General features: G+C 34.0%; 1 protein-coding gene across 1 annotated transcript in view; it reads right to left on the reverse strand.

Annotated features, from left to right (window-relative positions):
- Unc13c (unc-13 homolog C) overlaps positions 1 to 20,600 on the reverse strand; it is a 613,741-nt gene that overhangs the window by 340,844 nt on the left and 252,297 nt on the right. Inside the window, 3 exon segments of the mRNA XM_047537684.1 lie at positions 284 to 425; positions 2,219 to 2,446; positions 13,190 to 13,409. Coding sequence (XP_047393640.1) covers positions 284 to 425; positions 2,219 to 2,446; positions 13,190 to 13,409 — 590 coding nt within the window.

Here is a 20,600-nt window from a genome sequence, read left to right on the forward strand (position 1 = left end):
ATGATGTTGTGAATCTTGTGTTTTCCTCTACAAAGTCATCCTAACTGTGTTATCTTCTTTTTGCCTAAGTATTCCTTTCATTCATGTGGTTCTAAAGATGAAGAATAAATAATGAAGGTTATGAGAATATTAGATAGGCTTATAACATTGGTTTTACTTTTTGTAATTTCCACATAAATGATTATTAAAATATAAGATAATTATTTGCATTCTTTGCATGACTGTCTTAAATTTTTTCTCAAAGAGTTAAATATGTGTAAAAGCTTTACATTTATATACTCACAAATAAAACTTCTCATCCCATACTGGATTCAAGTTTCCAAAAATGGTTTTAGTCCTTCTTTTGTTTTTTCCAACTTGAACTGTAACATATGGGTCACTTGACCCTGTTTTGTCTTTTGCCTGCAAGCCTTGTGCAGAAACCACTGAAATAAACCAAAATAAACATTTTAATATAATAATATTTTCTGAAACAAAGTTAAGGAAATTATTTGCTACCATTTTGTCTTCTGGGTTTGCAGATACATCCCCATTGCTTTCATTCCCACAACCAATAGGACTTTATAATAAACATGGTAATGCAGGTGTCTCTTCCATACATAGACTTAATTTCCTTGGACTATGTATCCAATAATGGGACTGTTGGATAATTTGTTAGCTCTACTTTATTTCTTTACTTTGGAATTTTCATAAGATTTTCCACTGTGGCTGTATTAATTTACATCCCACCCAACAGTGTATAGGTATTCCCTTTTTTTCACATTCTTGCCAATACTTATCTTTGTCTTTTTGATAATAGCCATTCTAATATCTATGAAATAATATGACATTGTGGTTCTGATTTGCATTTCCCTGATCAAAATTAGTGATACTGAGCATTTTTTTCATATACTTGTTGGTCAGTTGTAAATTTTCTTTTGAGAAATGTCATTTAGGTCCTTTTGCTCAGTTTAAAGAGAAATTTAAAAAGATTAAAAGTCCAACATTTGCAACAATATTGATAAATTTGGAGGACATTATGTTAAGTGAAAATAATCCAGATACCAAGAGAAAAATAACATATGAAGTAATTCATATGTATAATCTAAAATGGTTGGTCTTACAGAAGAAGAGAACCATAGTGACTACTAGAATCTGGGTGGCTGGGGGCAGTGGGATGGGAAATTTGTCAGAATATATACTTATAGTGAGATAGGAGAAATGCATTTCAAGAGACATATTGCACAGGAAGGTGACTCCCGTTAATGACAATATACTATATTCTTAAAACATGTAAAGAGAATGTGTATTATATGATCTTACCACAACAATGATAATGATGTGAGGTAAATCATTTAAATAGCTAGAGTTAAGTGTTGCATAACATATGTATATGTGTGTGTATATATATATATGTATATATATATATACGTAGATATGTATAATTAATTATATTTAAAAATACCATGTTGTGTATAGTTAAAAACATACATGACCTGTGAATTTTTTAAAAAGTAAATATCTTTCTTTGACTAATAATTGATTCTGCCTCTAAAGAATAATAGCTATTATATAATAGCTAAAATAATAATAGCTTACCAATGCATATCTCTGTTTATACTCATATGTATTATTATATACACATATATGAAGATGATGAGACATGTATAATATGTGAAAAGTTACCTACTATAATTCAAAGACCTGTGATTTACAATTTTCTATGAGTAATGATCAATTCAATCCAGTAAAAGACGGATCTGTATTTTACCTTATAAAGACAAGCGAGTTAAGACATTTTGTAAATGTTAACATACATAGGCACTTGCTGTTAACATCACAAGCAACTTCACGAGTTTCAATTACTAGATATCACTTAATGCAAATGACCTCTACTCAAGGATCAAATGGGGATGTGTGAGTAGTAACTAAAATGATATCTCAAAAAAAAAAAAAACTCACTGAAGAGGTTATTACACTTGTAATTTGTCAGTAGCAGGCAGTAACAAAGCTAATTTCTTGTAATTTTCAGGGTACAGATTAGTATATTAGAAGAAGACAGACTGAAGTTGCTACAATTATTTAGTATATATTTTAGAAAGACAAAGTCACAGAACTATCAATATTGACAAGATGGAAAAAAAATGTGTTTATTTTACCTATAATTACTTTTAGAGGTGATTTCTGAGACACAAAGAAATCTCAATATAGAATACAACTTTTGAGGAAGATATTTTACCTGTAATGGTTATTTTTGCTGACCACTTAGATGTTCCATCCAGTACACTCTGCTTGGCTGCCTTCGTGTACTGCACAAAATCTTCTTTAGAAATCTGAAACATTTCCTGAATTACTTCAAATACCTCTGGTCTGTTTTTCTCCCTGATCTTCATTCTTTCCTTCATGGCTGTAATAATGGTCTGTGTCTTATCCTCAGCGCCATGCTTAGAACTCTTTTCTGCTGCTCCTATAATGGAGAAATCAATGGTGGTGTGAATGCTCATGAGCTATTTTTTGATGGTTCAAATGAGGGAGATAAAGAAGAAGAAATATGGGAATGAATGAATGCTTTCATTCTGAGGAGTTGGGGGCAGCAATTCTTGGGAAAACTATGCTGAGATACAGAACAATTAAACTTCACTGGTAAAGGGACCTCCATGATTCCTGGTTTTCTCATAAGTAATACTGGAATAAATTAGGCAATATGCAAATATTTGGTTTGAATTTCAAAAAAATAAAATTCTAAAAACAATAAAGTTCACACAAACATGTTTTATACCATGTGTTTACTCGATGAGTATTCAAAACAAAATTGAGTAAAAGATCAAATATAAATGGTAAATATTGCTCATAAATTGATAGTTCAAACACTTGAGTTCATCCAACTTATCTAAATTTTCTAGATGACTTCCTACAAATAAATTGTACAAAATTTTTTATTTTTAAATTTTCCCTTTTGCACATTATACATTGAAATAGGGTAATATTTCACTTGAAATGGAAGTGTTATTGCTATTGAAAAAAGATATGGAAATCACTGGGCTGGGTGACCTATGTAGTACCTGACAGACCACTGACCCGAACTCTCTTTCTTTTACATATCCATAGTTTTAAACATGCTGACTTTTCACCTTCTACTCAAAACCTTTCTTGATTTCTAGGACATTGTTTTTTTGTGATTGTTCTCAACTTTCTGGGTATTTGTTTGCAAAACAAATCCTTCTGGCAGTGCAGAATTTCCAAAATTTAATTTCTGGGTCTTCCCTAACCTTCTCCATCTACCAGCCAGATACATTCACCTCTGTGTGTGATGTCCTGAGCTATACACTATTACACAAGTGAATCATGAACCACAATTCCAAGTCTCACAACTTCTGTGTGTGTTTGAAGTGAGAAAACAAAAGCTCAAATAGAAAGAGCCCATTACTTGTCTTTATTTATTTATTTTTTAGTTGAAAGATCTAAATCATATTTAAATGAAAGAAAATTTAAAAAGAAATGAATTCTATGTAAGGCAACTTTAAAGAATATTCTAAATGCCCTACTCACCTGTTGAAAGATGCACTATTATAGCTATAGATATGCAAACTATGTACCCTTCCGTAAGTAAGCATATTTGCAAATTTATAATAATGGTTTAACTACACCATTCATAATTCTTCATAAAAATTGCTTAGGTTGTACTAAATAGTTGCAACTACTCAGTGGGCATATTTTGCTTCAAGTATTGGAATAGTCATTAAATATAAAGGGTAATTATGTCTAGAAGACATTATCTCCAGGATTTAAATGCCCCAAAAGTTTGGGTTTTGACAGGTATACTAAATATATTAAAATGATTAGAAGTATCATAAAATCTTTGACTCTCCCCAAAATTTCTAAATGGTTATGGTTATGATATTATTATTGTGGCTATTTGTGCACAAAAGACTCTAGGAAAGAGTGCTACATTCCTATAGAATTAAATATACTTTGGATTATTTTTCTAAATTCAGGAAGTATCCAGCTACTCATACAATAGATACTGACAGAAGCAAATAACTACCAAATTCAAATTCAACTATTGAGAGTTTTTTTATACAAAAGAATCAAATCTCTAACCTTAATAACTGTCTCTTGAATCATTTAAAATTAAATAGAAAATCTTATCAATTGAGTTTGGAATCTTTCACCTATCTGCTGGATGTTGCAACAGAGCATGCATTCCAGTATGTACAGAAAACAGAAAGATCCATGAGCTGAAATTGCCAATTTAGGGGCAGCAGGTTGACAAGGATTTATGTTTAAGCCTTTTGTCTATCATTGCCAGAGAAAATATTTAGCTTTTCAAAAAAATTTTTTTAAATATTTTAATCCTAAAGAAAATAAAATGATTTGACTTGGATTTGTTTAGCTCAGAGTTACAGACACAAATTCTTATTTTTTGTCACTGATTTACGAGTACATTCCATTGTTTATTAAACCCACATAACTCATCTGATTTTTATAATTGAACTATTTCTTAAGTAATTGCAATTTTTCATGTGTTTCAAGTCCTTTGGGTTTAATATTTTCCTTCAGTCCTATTCATTTTATTCCAAAGCAATCAGAGATAACTTTAAGTTTGTATTTATATAAGTCTTCCTTCAAAATGTGTGCTATATAGTTAGTATTTTCATTGAAATACAATAATATGCCAACTGGAGAACAACAACAAATGAGATGAAAAGCGATAATGTACAGTGAAAGCACTTTGTAAACTGTAACACATTACCCAAATGAACTGTATCATTGTTACTTTTAAAAACACTTAACTGACAGATCAGATAACACAATCATGAACAACAAAACTGTAAGATTACTCAGCCTTAGAAAGAAGCAAACTTATTACAGGCAGGGCAAATCAGCTTCCCTTTTATAAAATTTAATGGGATAATCAATTAACCAGACCTGCCATGTTCTTTACTTATTATGTATTAGCCAAAACATCCAAATTTCCATGTGAAATTCATAATTTTACCACTTTTCCATGACCATTCATGATTTTCATGTTTTTTTCCAAAAAAGCATCTAGATGTACATAACAATTTCAATATTCTCCTTTGTTCTCAATCTTTTTCCTTCCTATTTTCCTCATTAGCTGATCCAAAACACTTCTATTCTGTTCAATTCATCTAACTCAACCCTTTTACCCTCCTTCTCAGCATATGATTGTATTTCCTCCTTAGCAAAAAAGCAGAGGCCTTATAAACTCAATGGTCACCTTTTCTCTCTTCTGCTACAGATAAGAAGAAGGGAAAAAAAAATGCAAAGCCCTAACTTGATTTGTAGCACTGGGAGATTTCTATGATATAAATACTCCTAATTTAAAATCACTTGACTGATTTTAAGCAATTATCTCACAAAGTTCTTGGGCATTGAACAATCATCAGTGACCTACATGAACATCCCTCATGCTAGACTGCAAGGCCAACCTCTATTAAATGTGCATTCCAAGGACCCAGCACACTATTTGGATAATAGCTTACGTTCAATATGTAGAGAAGCCAAATTATTTCTTGGGGGAACTTAAGATAAAATGATTACCATAACTGAGTGTTTAATTTGGCTCTATGTTTAATTTAATTTCCTCTGTACTTGTTGCAAACTTTGACCCTAAGGCCACAATTCTGGAAGAAACAAGAATACATCAATTTAAAAGTATAATCATGCTGTGGAATTCATATCATGAAGATACAAAATATATTTGGCTCTTTCCTTGGAGTTCTCAGAAAACAAACGTTGTTTGCCCATCATTAGAAAGCAGAATTTGTTTGACCTACATACTACATGGATTTCATAGTCAGCATAAAGCAACTATAAATTGAAGAAACACATTAAGAAAATTACTTTTAAATAAGGCAAAAGTGCATGGTAGTTAATGATGCTTTAGTTTTGGAGGAGACAATCTTGAATGTAAATTTATCTATCTGAAATGATTAGAATCTTTGTGATCCCTAAAATTCATGTATTGAAACCTATCCCCAAGGTGATAATATTAGGTGGTGAAGCCTTCAGAATGAAGGACTGTCACGAGGGCAAAACCCTCAAGAATAGCAGTAGTGCTTTTATAAAATATGCCCAAGGGAGCTCTTCTCCCCTTCTACTGTGTGAGGACAGTAGAATCTAACTATACTGGGACCCTAATCTGGGTGCCCCACCTCCAGAACTGAGACATGAATTTTTGTTGTTCATTAACCCAGTCTATGGTGCTTGTTACAACATTCCAGATGGACTAAGATACTAGCCATTTGTACTTGGGCTAGCTTTCATCTCTCTAAGCCTCATCTGAAAAACAAAAAGGAACAACAGTAATGTCCCCCTTAATAGCATTGTCTGGGGATAGAAGGACATAGTTCATCTAGGTATAATGATAATTATCAAGTGTAATGGTTTCAGAAAATTAAAGAAGTGAAGACAGAGGCATTTATTAAAGAATTTCTCCTTAATGAGTAATTTTAAAACTTTGAGTTTCACAATCACTGTGGAACAACTCCTTGAGAGTCCTATGGACTTGACCATACCCAGTGCGTCACTTGCTAAATGTTCTATAATTATTTGCCAGATGGGGAGGAACAATGAAGTCCTTGAAGACAAAAGAAATTAGAGTTTAAAAAACTGAAAATAATTTTTCTTTGCTTCTTCTTCTTTTTTAAACATTCACAAACCCTCATCTGTATTTGAGATTAATGAGCCCAGAGAAGGCAGGTAAGCAACACACATGGAAAGCAAGCAGAGGGTCTGATGCTGAAGCATTTGAATATTGCTTTTCCTCTCTAGGAGTCTTAAGCATAGAAATGGGTCCTTTTCCTTTATTTTTCAGTAAAATCACGTAGGTGGGTCTGCTTTGCGTGCCTGCTTTTCTTTCCCATGAAATCATGTAGGAGGGCATAGAGTTGGCATTTTGTACTCTTTTCCATTAGTTGCTTTACATTCAAGATAACCTTAACCCTCCTCTTTTAACATGTCTTCAATCTTTTGAAGGAGCAGACCTGCAACTCCCCCAGCCTTCAAGTCAACCGCCTCCTTTTTCTCATACAATCAAAGCTACACACTCCACATTTCTTGCAAACAACAAAGGACTGACATTTAGCAGGAGGGTAATTGGAGGAGCATAGATCTAAGGTACCATCATCTCCCACTTCTGTAGGTGACTCGTCATCACAGTGGGGGAGTGTGGGCAGGTAGCCCCCTCCAAGGAACCACCATCTTCTCTAAAGTGACTATACTGTCAGTAAGCCTGCCACCCACAACAAACATAAACCCCCTACATCTTTCCTGCTCCTCTGCCTAGACCATCACCATGGTCTTCAATCATACCTCATTAGTGGTAAATGCAAACTTTCAGAAAGAGTTTGTGAACACGTACATATTTTTTAAAGTATGGAAACTGGAACATACTCTTATAATTCTATGTTAAAGTTGTTGTATCTCATCATTATATTCTAGAGATTTCCCAGTCATAAAGGATTGAGGGAAAAAATGGATAATAAAAGTATGTGCTTAATTTTCAAACTGTTTTTACCAAGCAAGGAAAACAAGAAAACTAGAAAGAGATGGTAGGAGGAAAGATAATTATGTTTTTATCACATATAGCTATATAGATTACTTCACTTATTAAAAAATAAATGAAAGAAAATAACACAGACACAAAATTTAAGCACAAGATTTCTTTCTCGTTATGTTTTCTTTTAAGTAGCATCTGGCAGCTTAGCTGACACAACTATTTCACCCTGCTGTTGGAAGCCAGCCTGGTGCTTGGACCAAGGTCATGTTATCCTCCTGTGGGACATAAAATTCTGACAGAACACCAACCTCAGACTGTTAGCTCTGTGACAACACTGAAGTAATACAGGCAGGCCACTTCATTATTTTTTTCTAAGCACAAAAACAAGATTGCAATGCAAACCAACAAATACCAAACATTCCCTCCATAAGAAAGTGACCATTGTTTCTTCACCAAGTACATTACAGCTTCTCTGTAGTTTGCTTGCTTTCTTTCCAGATAAGTTTTGTCGTTATTGTTTTCTTTTGTTTAAATGACAGTGTCTTGCTATATCTATCGCTCAGGCTGGCCCTGAACTCCAGAACTCAGGAGATCCTCTTGCCACAGTCTTCCAAATAGCTGGAATTACAAGGGTGCTTGCTATATAAGAGTTTTAAAGAGGAGCAACCATAGAATTATCCTTACTTCTAGACAGCATCCTATTTAGAGTGAACTTTGTTTTCTCATACTACTTGCTGAGATATCCTACAGTTCACCCTGGGATATGATCCCTCACAGTAATAAGTAATAATGAAAACTTTTAAAACTGCATGTGTGTTCCTGGTGGTCTTTAGTTGGAGGGCATAAACAAGTATTATTAACTCTCTTCATATATTAGGAAAATGATGTCAGAAAGGTTTTTTAAAAAGTCTAATAGTAAGAGGAAGTCAGACTTTTTAAAAATAGCTCAAGGCTGTGAAAATGTATACATTTATAAACATTGCATGTGTACATAGAATACTTCTGTGGCATCATGTAAAGCCATACGCTTCCTCCTGGTCCCTCTTCAGTGGCTGGCTTCAACACCTGCAAATGCTCCATTATTAGTCTATTTCTTTGGGTTACAGAACTGACCATTGTATTGAAGTAACTTAACTAATTCCATTTTTACACACATTCATTTATCAGTTTATTACTTTCAGTACTGCTGAAAAGTCAATGCTCACATGGAGACAGGTTGGTGGAGTAGAGTATATTGCGGGGTGGCTGTGGATGGCAGGGCCTGAGAAGTCATGGTGGGGAACTCTGCAAAGTCAAAACTGGTGACAGTGTCTAAATGGGACTCTGAAAGCATTGAAAATTAAACAACTCCATTTTGTGTTAGGACCAATTTAACTTATTTATTTGTAAATTAGGAAAGAACGCGTCTAGGAGATCAGAGACCTGGGCTCTGACCCTGACTGTGCTATTTATTTGATTCTTCTTGACAGGATACTAGATCTTGTGAACTCAGTAAAATCAGTCCACTGGGTTCTCCAGTCCACTAATCTGAAGCTCTCTAATAGTATATGCTCATATGGACAGGTGATCATAGCTTTTGTGCCTTTATCCATCATATACCCATGTTTTAAGCAGCTCCAGGGATTAAATGTATGCTAACTTCTGGGAATGTAATCTGGTCTCACCCTGTAGCAATGCCTGAACAGAACCCTATTTAGAAGTTTCCTGAGTACTTATTACATAAACACATTTCATATAATTGCTTTTGAAAGAAGATCTAAAGTTTCCAAGATATATGTTCATACCTATTCATCAGTTAGGTTTTAGAAAAAAATTTGCATACTTTATTCCTAGCTCTAAAGGTCTGGAATAAAGCTCCCAGCCACTGTAGGTATTCAATATGTATAAATACTAACTGCTTTAAAATATCATGGCTGCAAAATGTGCTGTTAGGACAAGAAGGAGGAATCAATATTCAACATGCAAATAAGAGTATGTTAGCCAGATTTTATTAATGTTATGAATTTGCAAGAGCTTACACTAGGACACCCAAACTTGATGTATAACACCAGCAGGGAAGACACACAAGATTTTGCTTTGTTGTGCTCTTGGAAAAAGAACTCTGTAGCCTTATGCACTTACTTGACTCTTTAGTTAGGAATCAAAATTAGGCAAGATGCTTATATGGGACTCTGTGATTCTTTCTTGGAGGTATGTAAGAAAGTATAGGCCAGTTGAGTTAGGTGCCATTAGTATTTGCATATTTCCCAAATTTCTCTGGTTGTCTCTTCTACATTGAAAGGATGATTAAGGGAAATATTTTACTTGTGATCTCTCTTTTATGTATGCCTCACTCTGTACACAAGCCCCATCCCTTGTTAACTCATTCAGGGTCACAATCTGCTCCTCCATTTTCTCTAATTCAGTTCTTCCATGACTAACTACTTTTTTTTTTCCTGAAAAGAATGGAATATATATATATATATATATATATATATATATATATATTTTAAAAAGTAAAAGTAGGTGGACTCTGACTGCTGCCACTGACTTGGAATTGAAGGGATAAAGCAAATCAATTCCCTTTTCTCTGTTTCCCTTTGACCCCCTCTGTTCTACCCACCACCCCAGTCTGTCAGCCTTGAGTGAGGAAGAGAGCAAAGTGTAGGAACCACCAGTAAGCATGACCAACTATACAGGAACTGAGAGTACTGGATGTTTCCATGCATCTCTGAACATGCAAGGAAGCACCAAACCAGCAAGTACAAACACCTGGTCTAAATACACTTGGTGGAAAGTATGCAAGTCACAAACCCAAGACTCCATGAAAATGAAATACCAAACTCAAATCAATTTGAAGTAACTAAGTTTCTCTCTTTTGCATGGCCTCTCAAGACCACATGTAGAGAACTTCTTTTCTTCTGTTTTAGTGTATGTGTGTTGATAGACTGCAATGATTTCAGAAAAGGATTAGTAGAATAATGAGGGTTCCAGTAATCCAAATAATAGATAATTATTGTCAAGTTTTGAAAAATTGTCATACACAATGGTGAAGTTAATTTATTAAATATTTTCTCCAAGAGGTAAGATATGTCTTACTGAGTAGAAGACAGATTTTAATTTATGCATTAAAATGTTCTAAAAATGAGTTAAGCTGCCTACCACAGTGTTCAAAAGGTGTACAGAAAGAAGCTAACTTAGGTGCCCTTCAAGAGATGAATGGATAAAGAAAATGTGTTATATATATATATACAATGAAGTATTATTCAGCCGTAAAGAAGAATGACATTATAGTATTGCTTGTAAATGGATAGAACTGAAGACTATCATGCTAAGTGAAATAAGTCAGTCCCAAAAAGTCAGAGGTTGAATGTTTTCTCTGATATGCTGAAGCTAATCCAAAATGGGGTGGGGGCTGTTGTTTAGAACACAGAAGAAAGATCAGTGGAGTAGACAAAGGAGAATGAAGGGGAGGGAGGAGGAATGGGATAGGGAGAGTGGAATGAATCTGACTTTCCTATGTACATATATGAATACACCACAGTGAATCTCCCCGTCACGTATGTCCAAAAGATACTAATTAAAAAGAAAAACTATAAGTAATTAGCAAAAAGATCAGCACAGTAAAAGGAGGGAAACAGAGGAGGCAGAAGGAAGAAAAGGGAAGTACAGGGACTGACTTAGAGCAAATAATATTCCGTGCTTTTATAATTATGTCAAAATGAATCCTAATGTTAAGTAAAACTGAAAAGAACCAATAAAAAAATTAGACAATAATATAGATTCTTCTTAAATGTAACGGTGGCTTAATTTGTGTACTTTCCACTCTGATTTCTCTTAATTTTTTATTCTTTCCTCTTCACTGTTGGTCTGCATAGAGACATGTCATACACCATGTTACTATTACAAATGTCTTGCTTAGACCAATGAAGAAAAATTTCTTAAAGAAAGGTTATTGGTTCTATAGGAAGAATTTCAAATTTCATTGATAGTTCTCATGAAAAGTTATGAAGTTAAATACATATATTTGCAGAATTTCTTTCACATTAATGTGAGTGTTGCTTTCACTTAAAAAATAAGGATTATTAAAGAAAATGCCTACTTATCCACCCTCTTGTTCTGCACTATTTTTGATTCTTCCAATTTCCATGTGAATTTTATTGTAAAGTTCAATGAAAATATTGGATAATATAATTGACTTAGCCAATATAAAATAATAAATGCTGTTTAAAAAATGGAAATAGACTAAAAATATTTCTAAAGTTTCATGGGTAGGTGGCATCTCTACTTTTTGAAAACTGAAAAAAGCAATGACTACATTTCTTAGCTAGGATCTACATCATTTTTTCTTTAAGGAATGTAAGCCATTTGTTTTTAGTTAGCAATATTTTTTTCTATCTGCCTTCTCAAATGTCACTGCCTTATATGCCTATTTCTCAACATATCTGTTTATAATTCACTTTTTAAATACATGGATTAAATTTCAATTGGATTTTATAATTATGTTTGATAAGTAATATTGTCAATCCTTTTACTTTTTAAGCAATTATTCCTAAATAAATTTTTAAAAAGTTTTTTCAATGAAGTGATACCACCTTTAAAAAAAAAAAAAAGCATTATTACCCTTAACATAGCTTCACTCTAATGTGAGTGTGTTGGAAGAATGCTAATCAGCAAAGAAAGCTAGAGACTGTGACTGTGCCTGCAAGAAGCCAGCTCTGACAGCATTTCTGACCATGTTTATTGTGACAATTTCTTCAGGCAATCCATATACCTTACATTGTTTGTATTCATATCAACAACAAACAGAGGAGACAATATTCAGATATGAAAAAAAACACATTATTTGCAAGTGAATACCCATGCATGAATAGATTTCTATGGAAATGCCTTTTTAAGAACACTTAGAAGATAAGTAGTGAAAATTCAATTATATGTATTTCAGAGTATAATGTTTTGGCATTTATGGACCTAAAGTCAGACAAAGGGTTTGTTGGAAATAGAAAATTTAAGAAAAATTGTAATAAAAATCACAGTAGGATGTATCTATGCAGAAATGTGAAAGGATAGAGAGGCTATTCATATTAGAGCATCTACTATGTGCCAGACTCTAAGCACAGTGTTTCATTTAGCCTTCCTGATGACTGTGAAATAAATTTTATTATCTGTTTTCACTCACTAGAGGAAAACAGAGGCCTGAGAAGTTAAAAACATTCGCCAGAGTGACATATATGTTAAGTCACATTTTTCTTCAACATTCAAAAACAAGACCCTCAATTCCAAGGCTGGTGCAGGGATTCTAGAAGGATGTTCCTGTCAGGCTGGCATCAAACAGGCTCAGGAAAGAATTTCAGTTGCTGTAATTGCAGGGGTGTGCTGGCTCCAGTTAGAGCATTATCTATTCCCACTTCCTGCAAAGGGCTACTATGAGATATGAGTAAGAAAACAGATTGGAAGTCACCATGAGGTTTTATACTTGATGAGAAGGCAAATTCACTCCAAGATTCCAATAGTAACAAGTCCGACACTGTAGAAATGCATTATCAATGACGGAACTTGATGATCAAAGTGTGTATCTTTTGTGTAACTGGTAGGAAGGAGGTAGCTGGGATGTGATGAAAATGAGAGCTGAAGAAATCCCACCAGGAAATACATGGGGTAAGGCGGAGGAGGCAGACCATTTTTTCAGTCTAGCCAAGTACTCACTCTGCAAGCAGTCAGCATTCAGGAGGTCCTGACACTTCTCATGGCACTTCACCCCGCACTCCAGGCACTTCATGCCCTGCCGCGCAATGCCCCACAGGAGCCCTTCGCACTCGTAGCAGTAGGTGGGTGTTGTAGCAGTCCAGACCTCGAAGTTGTGTGGGGTGGTGGAAGACATGGGGTAGATCAGGGCCTGCAAGGTCTTCTTGAAGACGTGCATTTTCTGTGAGGATGAGAAAAGTTACCATTGCAAGCCATGTCAGTAGATTTGGAGAAGAATTTCAATATAAAACAAACTATTCTATCATTTTTCCTTGAAAATGCTATTTTGAGAGAGCCCACTTACTCTTCTTTCAGTATTCTAGAACTCACTTCAGTTATTTGAACACAAAGGACTCCCTGACTTTCCAACCTGGATTGGGATCCACTGTCACACAGCTTCCTTCATAGCAGCCAGCAGTTTTAATTACTTGATAAAACCCACTTCCCGCTACCCTGCAAACTCCTCAAGGTGAAGGGTGATGAGCATCTCACTCATTACTATACCAATCCTTACAGCTCAACCTAGCTCCTGACTTAATATGGGTATTCAGGAAATAATTCAAAAAAATCAATTTATATTACTATTTTTAGTCTTAGATGACTTTTAGTAAAATTGTGAGGTATAAGGAGAGGATTCTTTTTAAATATTTTATGAATAATAATTTTATAAAATGAAAAATATAGTTCTCATTCCCTCTCCCCCAATATCATGACTTTTTCTCTTCTCTAATATTCTTTATAATTTTTTTTTATATTTACAAATTGCATTTTGATTCATTGTACACAAATGGGGTACAAACTTTTCATTTTTCTGGTAGAGCCACACCATTCATGTAATCATACATGTACATAGGGTAATGATGCTTGTCTCATTCCACCATCTTTCCTTCCCCCACCCACATCCCTCCCCTCATTTCCCTCTACACAATCCAACATTCCTCCATTCTTCCCTTACACCCTCCCCCTACCCCTACTCCTGTTATGTATCAGCATCCACTTATCAGAGAAAACATTCAGCCTTTAATTTTGGGGGATTGGCTTATTTCACTTAGCATGATATTCTCCAACTCCTTCCATTTTCCTGCAAATGCCATAATTGTATTCTTCTTTATGGCTGAGTAATAGTCCATTGTGTATAAAAACCACAGTTTCTTTATCCATTCATCTATTGAACCATCTAGGTCTGTTCCACAATCTAGCTATTGTGAATTGAGCTGCTATAAACATCAATGTGGCTGGGTCATTATAGTATGCTGATTTTAAGTCCTTTTGGTATAAACCAAGGAGTAGTATAGCTGGGTCAAATGGTGGGTCCAATCTAAGTTTTCTGAGGAATCGCCACACTGCTTTCCAGAGTGGCTGCACCAATTTGCAATTCTACCAGCAATGTACAAGTGTGCCTTTTCCCCTACATCCTTGCCAACATCTATTGTTGCTTGTATTCTTAATAATAGCCATTCTAATTGGAGTGAAGTTATATCTTAGGGTAGTTTTGATTTGCATTTCTCTAATTACTAGAGATGTTGAACATTTTTCATACATTTGTTCATTGTTTGTATATTTTCTTCTGAGAAGCGTCTGCCCAGTTCCTTAGCCCATTTATTGATTTGGTTATTTAGGTTTTTGGTGTAAAGTTTTTTAAGTTCTTTATAATTCTGGAGATTAGTGCTCTATCTGAAGTGTGTGTGGAAAGGATTTTTTCCCACTCTGTAGGCTTTCTTTGCACATCGTTGATTATTTCCTTTGCTGAGAAAAAGCTTTTTACTTTGAATCCATCCCATTTATTGATTCTTGCTTTGATCTCTTGTGCTTTGGGAGTCTTGTTAAGGAAGTCTGGTCCTAAGCCAACATGATAAAGATTCAGGCCTACTTTTTCTTCTCTTTGGTGCAGGGTCTGTGGTCTAATTCCTAGGTCCTTGATTCATTTCAAGTTGAGTTCTGTGTACAGTGAGAGAGAGAGGTTTAATTTCATTTTATTGCAAATGGATTTCCAGTTTTCACAGCACCATTTGTTGAAGAGGTTATCTTTTCTCTATTGTATGTTCTTGGCACCTTTGTCTAGTATGAGATAACTGTATTTATGTGGGGTTTTCTCTGTGTCCTCTATTCTGTACTGTGGATCTACTGGTCTATTTTGGTGCCAATACCATGCCACTTTTGTTACTATTGCTTGGTAGTATAGTTGAAGATCTGGTATTGTGATGTCTCCTGCTAAGGAATGCTTTGGCTATTCTGGGTCTCTTATTCTTCCAGATGAACTTCATAATTGCTTTCTATATTGCTGTAAGGTACATCATTGGAATTTTAATTGGATTTGCATTGAATCTGTATAGCACTTTTGGTAATATGGCCATTTTGACAATATTAATTCTGCCTATTCAAGAACATCGTAGCTCTTCCCATCTTCTAATGTTTTCTTTAATTTCTTTCTTTAGTGTTCTGTAGTTCTCATTGTAGAGGTCTTTCACCTCTTTTGTTAGATTGTCTCCCAAATATTTTATTTTTTTGAGGCTATTGTGAGTGGGATAGTTTTACTAATTTCTCTTTCAGAGGATTCATCACTTATGAATAGAAATGCTTTATATTTATGAGTGTTGATTTTATATCCTGTTACCTTGCTAACTCATTTATTAGTTCTAGAAGTTTTCTGGTGATGTTTCTTTGGATCCTCTACATATAGAATCATGGTATGTAGAAGGGAGGTATGTTTTTTGTTTTGTTTCATAAAATGAATAAATGTCCTGCCATTTACAAGTCTTTTAATCTAGAGTGAGATATAACATCTTTAAGACTTGCTTTCCTCATGCACCCTGCCTTTCACATGGTATTATTTTGAAGATCAAATTATATACTGATAATGAAACTGTTCTCCAGATTTCAAAACTCTAAATAAAAATATACTAAGTATTAGTATTGATGGGAGATTTTCAAAAACAAGAAAACAGAGGCAATAAAAGAGAAGTGATTGAATGAGTCCTTCTGTATTCTTCTCACAGCCCATTATGCAAATGACTTTCTGAGACACACCAGTACTCTTCATGGTTATATTTATTGATAATTTCTCATGCCTCTCTGTTGCAAAATGAATAGATTTTTACATAAATCCCAGAGGAGTCTAACTGATAAGGAATGCTAGAAAGGAAGCATTCATATTTTGCATTAATCATCCTTAAGACTCATTTCAGAATATTTTCCTACTCTGTTGAAATGGCCAACTGTACATTATTTTTCAATGTCAACATTATTTCACTTTATAAGTAATTCTCCTCACTGTGTATTCCCAGAATATATTTGATAATGGTTTTGGGGGTCCCCTACCAGGGAATTAAGATTTGCTTCAAAATTTTCTAACTTTGAATGGCTAGATCCTTTCTCACCATTACAGGAGGGTCTGGTCAATCCAAAACTATTAATACTTCAAATGAATCTACAAAACACTAGCATAGTTGAATATGGGAATTAATTAAGTGGGAGGCCCCAGTGTCAGGGTTTGTACAGATAGAACTGGATGTACCCCTTTTCAATAATGATAACCTGAGCCAAGAAAATCTCTTAGCTTCATGTCAGAATGAAGATGTTTTACAGAAAAGCGTTGAGAATCCTTTGAGAATTAGGAGCATGTATTATTCATCTTTTCCTCCCCTTTACTGCCCAGCAGAGTACCTGCAATATCATTAAAGTGAATTGAATGATCTTTGGCATAACAGAGTTTCTACAGTCATTCATAGTCTCCTGTTCTAGTGGTTTGAGGGTAGGGAATGTGTGTGTGTGTGTGTGTGTGTGTGTGTGTGTGTGTGTGTAATATAGAATTTCTGGCTTAACTTAAAAACTAAGAAGAAAATTCAGTAATCCTGAAATAATTGCATCAGGCATTTTGTTAGTTTTTAGAATTTAGGAAAAAGAACCATTATTCTAATTCAATGTAATGCAAGATGGGGATAGAGCAGTTTGTTACTGAGCTCAAGAAAAACAAGAAATATGAATTTTAAAAGTAGAGCTGATTAATGGGTTGTTTTGAACATGAGTTTATGTACATATTTCAAGTTTAAATAAATGATTAATCTATTTTATCTAATATCCTATATCTATTTTCTGTTTCTGTAATGCACAGTCCTATAATCTTAGTCTACAGTAGAAACAGTAAGTATAATTAATATTTGTAGAAGAAAACATACTGAACGTTTATTTGAGGAAGTTCATTGACATGTTTTGTTTGCTTGATTTTGTTAAAGAGCCATGATCCATTTCATGCAAAGGGAGAATGAAAGTAGATTCAAAAACTAAGAAATAGGAACAATTTAATAGCATATTGGAAACCAACTGAATGGGAACATGAAACAAATCCCAATACTTAACAGTATAGATGCTAAAGAAAAGCCTCAGATAACTTATTTCAGTCCCAAATAAATGATAGTATCTTTTTCATTCTGGACTTTTGGGATACAGGGCTGTGTTTATCAAAGCTGAAAATTACTCTGAGATAAATAGCATATGAAATTCTTATTTCAGCAAAGGGTAGGAAAGAATGATTATAAAATAGAAAGATCATCAGTTTTATAATCAAGGAAAGCATATATGATACATTTCATTTAATTAAAAAATAAAAAGCATTTAAAAAACCATTTGATAGGATAGGAGTCTGACTTCTTAGAATACTGCATCTCCTGGAAAGAAAGTACTTTCTCAGCAGCAAAATCAGACCAAATTCAAACAAGATTGTAAGAAAGACAAAGAATGTGGGAATTTTGTAGGAAAAGGAAAAAAAAGATCAAGTAACACTGAATAAAAACACAGCAGAAAACAACAAGGGATCATGGCAAATGGAAATCTGCTGCTCATCAGTAAGAATTAGAAACAATTTTTTTTATTTTAATGTAGAAGTTAAAGCTGGCAGATAGGTAATTGGCTACAGATACTAGGTAGTTGGTGAAGGGAAAGAGCTGGATTGGGGTGTCATCCAGTGCAGATCTTGTACCTTAATGCACAGCTGGAACAGACAGACAGCCCTTCACAGCCCTGGACTCTGCAGCAATACATTCAACCAGTCACAGAGTGAAAGTACCTGGAAAAATACTACATCTTTATTGAATATGTACAACATTCTTTTGGTCATAAGTCCCTAACTGAACCTGTATAAGAACTTTTTATGCAGTACTTAATATTGTTCTAGGTATTGTAAGTAATCTAGAGATGACAGAGTATATGGGAGGGTATGTGTAGGTTCTATGCGTGTACCATGGCATGTTATATAAGGGATTGAGCATCTGAGGATTTTGGTATAAGGGGGTTTTGGAGTCAGTGCAATGCCCCATGGACACTACAGGATGACTGTATGTAGGAGGGGCTGTCAAAAGAATAACCAGAGCTCTAATTACTGTCATCAGATCTCAAAGACTAAAGGATTTGGCAACATGAGTGACTTGTTGCCTATCTATTTTAAATGTTTTTAAACTTTTCAAATCTTCTAACAAACTCTTTTCTAAAAGATATGCATTTCCTGATTATGATAAAGCACATGCTTATTGAAAAGATAATTTATCAAATAGAAATGTACTAAAGAATGAATATAAAAAATTATACGAAATAATGTTTCAAAGTTAAGTAGGGTTTGTTGCATATCCTTTCAATATTTCTCCTATGTATAAATTGGATATAAAACTTTTGTAATTAGGAAAATCAAGAGCAATATTAATTTTACATTGCTTGGATGATTCCAACAAAGAAAACAATTTTTAGTGTGTGTAGATACTGCTTTAAACTGTTGAAATGAGAGTAAGGGATGTCTGACTTTCTGACAAGCCTTTATAGGCAAGAGCAAACCATAGAGTACAAAGGGGTGGATGCTCAGATCCCAGACAAATGGATATTTTTAAAATTCTTGCTCCAAGAAATGAATTTAAGTTGAATTTCACTGGCATATCACTTTTTGAACAATTAGGACCCTGGAAGGAAATAAATTGCCTTTTCTATTCATAACTGTCTGAGGAAACTAAAGTGAGTCTGAAAGTTAAATCAATCAGGCTTTCTGCCAAAAGCAATGACTAATGTTTTTAGACCACTGAAATTCTAATGATATATTAATAATACTGCTAATAATTATATTAGCAGCAAAGTTTGTCTGCCTCCATCTGCCATACCCATTCTCTTTCACCTATTATGTTAACCAGTGATCATACCAATGCAGGTCTATTTCTCCCCTACATCCTGTATGTTCCCCTCATAGGATTATGTAAACCACTACTTCCCATACCCTAACTAATCGCATTTGGATAATTTCAACAAAAATATTATTCTGGTTTTGAAACATTTGTTAATATACTTGATACATAGTTTTAGGAAAAAAATATATTCACTTTTCTCTAGGTATACAGTTTATTATTTCTGGACAAAAACATCAGAGCAAACATTAGGTACAGTGTGACCTTTGAAATTTGTTTTAAGCATAAAGACAAAAATACTAGAAAAGTTCCTGAGTCTAAAAACAGATATAATTTCAGTGTTGATTTAGTCTTCATAATAATCATTATGTAAGACCAACTCTAAAAGCTAAAATTATTCAGGTACATTTTTCTAATAGCAGAAAGTACAAATAAAAACTAAAAGTTATATGCCTATTCATGAAAGAGTGTAAGTAATTTGATTTTACTTGTATTGCTTCATAATGGATGCTAATTATCATTTTTTCTAATGGGGTGAGTCCAAGTAAAGAGGACAGAACAATGATAAAGTGGCTAACTCATTGATTCAAAGATAGCACAACAGCCTATGCCATCTGTTATGATGTGGTACATGCTCTGAAAGCAGACTATTATAGATTTTTCATGTACTATAAATGTCACTTTTTTCTCCAATTCAAACTTTCAACAAAAATTTAAGTGTAATGGATGGGGATAGTGTCAGATAATTCATTTGGTAAATATAAGAAACCAAAAATTATGTGAATTCCTCCACCAGGGGAAACTTTTGTCATATTAATAGCATAGGTAGCATAGCCAGTTATGGAGCTGGAAAATTGTATAGTGAAAAACAGTCAATCATAAAAATAACATATTTACTATGTACTTATCATGTGTCCACAATGGATACATGGGAGTATAATTACTATTATTTATCCCTTTCATTTATGTTGTAAATATCCTTTGTGTATAATTCATGAGAACAATTAAAATAAAAATTTATATATTCAACTCTATAAGTTAGTTAACCAGTTTCAGGGTGAACACAGGTGAGTAAAGAATGAATCTAAATAGACAAAAGAAAAATAAATATGACAGAAAATGGAGGAACAATCTGGAGTCAACAAAGTAAATACAAGAAAAATTTCTTATAGCACTGATTTTGCAGAAAAAGGAAGAAATTCAAATAAATAAGA

Source organism: Sciurus carolinensis, chromosome 2 (genome assembly GCF_902686445.1).
Source record: "Sciurus carolinensis chromosome 2, mSciCar1.2, whole genome shotgun sequence".
Lineage (NCBI taxonomy): Eukaryota > Metazoa > Chordata > Mammalia > Rodentia > Sciuridae > Sciurus > Sciurus carolinensis.